The sequence below is a fragment of the Phoxinus phoxinus genome, assembly GCF_949152265.1.
Source record: "Phoxinus phoxinus genome assembly, chromosome: 14".
NCBI classification, from domain to species: domain Eukaryota; kingdom Metazoa; phylum Chordata; class Actinopteri; order Cypriniformes; family Leuciscidae; genus Phoxinus; species Phoxinus phoxinus.
In genome coordinates, this window is record NC_136889.1 from 18636514 (window position 1) to 18639013 (window position 2500).

At 35.0% G+C, this 2500-nt stretch overlaps 1 protein-coding gene across 5 annotated transcripts in view; it reads left to right on the forward strand.

Annotated features, from left to right (window-relative positions):
- sobpa (sine oculis binding protein homolog a) overlaps positions 1-2500 on the forward strand; it is a 36194-nt gene that overhangs the window by 26765 nt on the left and 6929 nt on the right. For all 5 annotated transcript variants that reach the window (XM_079634216.1, XM_079634217.1, XM_079634220.1 and 2 more), the window contains one exon: positions 1085-1168. In XM_079634216.1, the coding sequence (XP_079490342.1) occupies positions 1085-1168 (84 nt within the window). The remainder of the gene's footprint in view (positions 1-1084; positions 1169-2500) is intronic.

Consider the following 2500-nt stretch of genomic DNA (forward strand, 5'->3'; position numbering starts at 1 on the left):
GTGCTTTCTAAATGACAACATGGTGTAGGCAATGAGAAACGAAGGGATTTGTGTTTAAAGTTTAGTGAAATGGGTGTGCTTTTTGATAAATGGCATTATGGTTTTGAAATTTTAGTTCAAAAGCCTGGTTATAGTGTTTAAGCAATTGAGAAAAACTGTAATAAGCCGTCAGGTACATTGAGTAGTGTATGTCTGCATGTGGCTTTATCTGTGTGATGGTGTATGAAAGAGGCTGCACGGTGTAAATGAATGGTGTGTGTGGTTATTTCTTGGAGCACCATCATGCCTCAAGTCATTAAGACTGCGGATATGCCGTGTGTGTGTGTGTGTGTGTGTGTGTGTGTGTGTGTGTGTGTGTGTGTGTGTGTGTGTGTGTGTGTGTGTGTGTGTGTGTGTGTGTGTGTGTGTGTGTGTGTGTGTGTGTGTGTGTGTGTGTGTGAGTATGCCGCCTCATTAGTGCTATATGTAAATGAGTTGGCTCGAGTCCAGAGGGGTCACAGACACTACTACACAAAATAAAGACTGAAGATGTCACAAGTGTGTATGAGCAGACTGATGTTCTTCAGTATTTCGTGTGTGAGATGATTGTCAGCGGTGGCATTGAGATTCTCAGAGAGAGAAAATCATTGAGAATATGAAGGATACACAGCAAGCCACATTGCTTTCAGTTTTCAGTGTTATTTTATATGATTTTTTTATTTTATTTTAATTTAGTGTTGCTTCTTTTCTCAGCACTGTTTCCCCCCCATTTTCTAGAATATTTCTGAATTTAAAAAAAAAACTGCTTTTGAAATATTGCAAGGTTTTTTAGTATCTAAAACATTTCTTGTTTCAATCTACCATACTATTATACAGTGTAGCCTTGTATTACAGACAGATTTTGAACAAACACAGGCACACACTCACACACAGAATGTCTCTTTTCTCTCTATATAAATGTCTATTCAGTTCAGCACGTTGTTTTTATTCTCTCACTCAATTCCCTCATTCACATCATTCTTTCTTTCTTTTCTACATCTGTTATGTATGTGTTTATTTTCAGTTTTGGCCATGCATAAAAAGGGACATTATGTTTTTCCTTTAGGCCAGAGAGGAGGAGGGCGTTCCGCACCACAGCTTGTCCAAAGACACGCCCAGACTTGTCCTCAAGACAAACAGCGATGTGCTTGTAAGATATAAACCATTTAACACCCCCAAATTAGAGATGTAGAAACAGCATATGCATATTGATTAAATGATTTAGAAAAATTGTGTGATTGTGACCATGTCTGAAAGTCTTAAGTCTTAATTCTGAAATATGATGTGAACAAAACTTTTGACCTGTTTGTTCTAAAAAAAAAAAACTTTAAAGCACTTTTTTTGTATTGTGACATTATTTTATTAAGTATGCAGTAATATTAAAATCCTAGCCTATACTGATAAACCAATAATTATTTTAATGGTATGGCTAATTTAGTCAATATTACAATTCCATAAATAAATGTTAAAAAAGCACTAAAAACTAAAATCTGTTTAAATGCTATAAACTTGGGGATTACAAATAATACATACAATATGACAAATAACATAAATTGTTTTACAATTTATATTTAGCAGTGATGTTAGTTGATTAAATGAGTGCTTTTACGGATTATTTTTGAATTTCGATACCTATAATATAATAAATATGAACTTTAATAATAATATACATATAATAATAGGTATTATAGGTCGATATCATTTGTTAGTCAATATTGTAATGATACATATACCCATATATCCCTAATTTACGCCAATAAAAATAAAAAAAATCATTTTTTTTGCATTACAGTGATGAGAATAATGTCACAATCAAAAACATGACGACTCTAAAACAACTTCTTAATGTGTATATTTTGGAGTGAGATATGACCCAGAAATTCCTTGCCAATATTTTACAGTGCAAAAACAGCAAAATAGTTTTAGCTTCTGTTGATTAAGACTTAGCACTTGACACAAGACTGGTCATATCACGCCTGCACTGTTAACTCATGAGGTGTTCTGCTTATCTATTTTATTAGCGGTAAAATCAGTTTGTTATACATCTCTGACATTTCATTTTTCATGTTTTTATTTAAGCATTGTCAATCTATGAATGTTACTGTTTGCCACATGAATGGGGAAGTGGGATATGTGCATGTGTGTGTGTATAAAATCGGCATATGGCTGGTCGAGAACAGACACATTCTGGGGACAGAGGGTGTGTGTGATGCGAAAAGAAAAGCATTAGCACGGAAACTTCCTTTCTAACATTGAGTTGGCAGACATACGTTAGCAGGTAATTACAGTAAAAGAGCGTACAGCGACTCGCAGCATGGTCACGGACATCGGCTTAACGGCTACAGCACAAGTAAATGACAGTAATTACCTCTCAACCATGTTAGAGAGAGAGAGAGAGAGAAAGGCAAAATAAGGGTGAGTGAAAGATTAAGAGAAAGAGAGAGAGTGGATTGAGAGAAAGAGAGAGAGAAGAGAAGTCCAT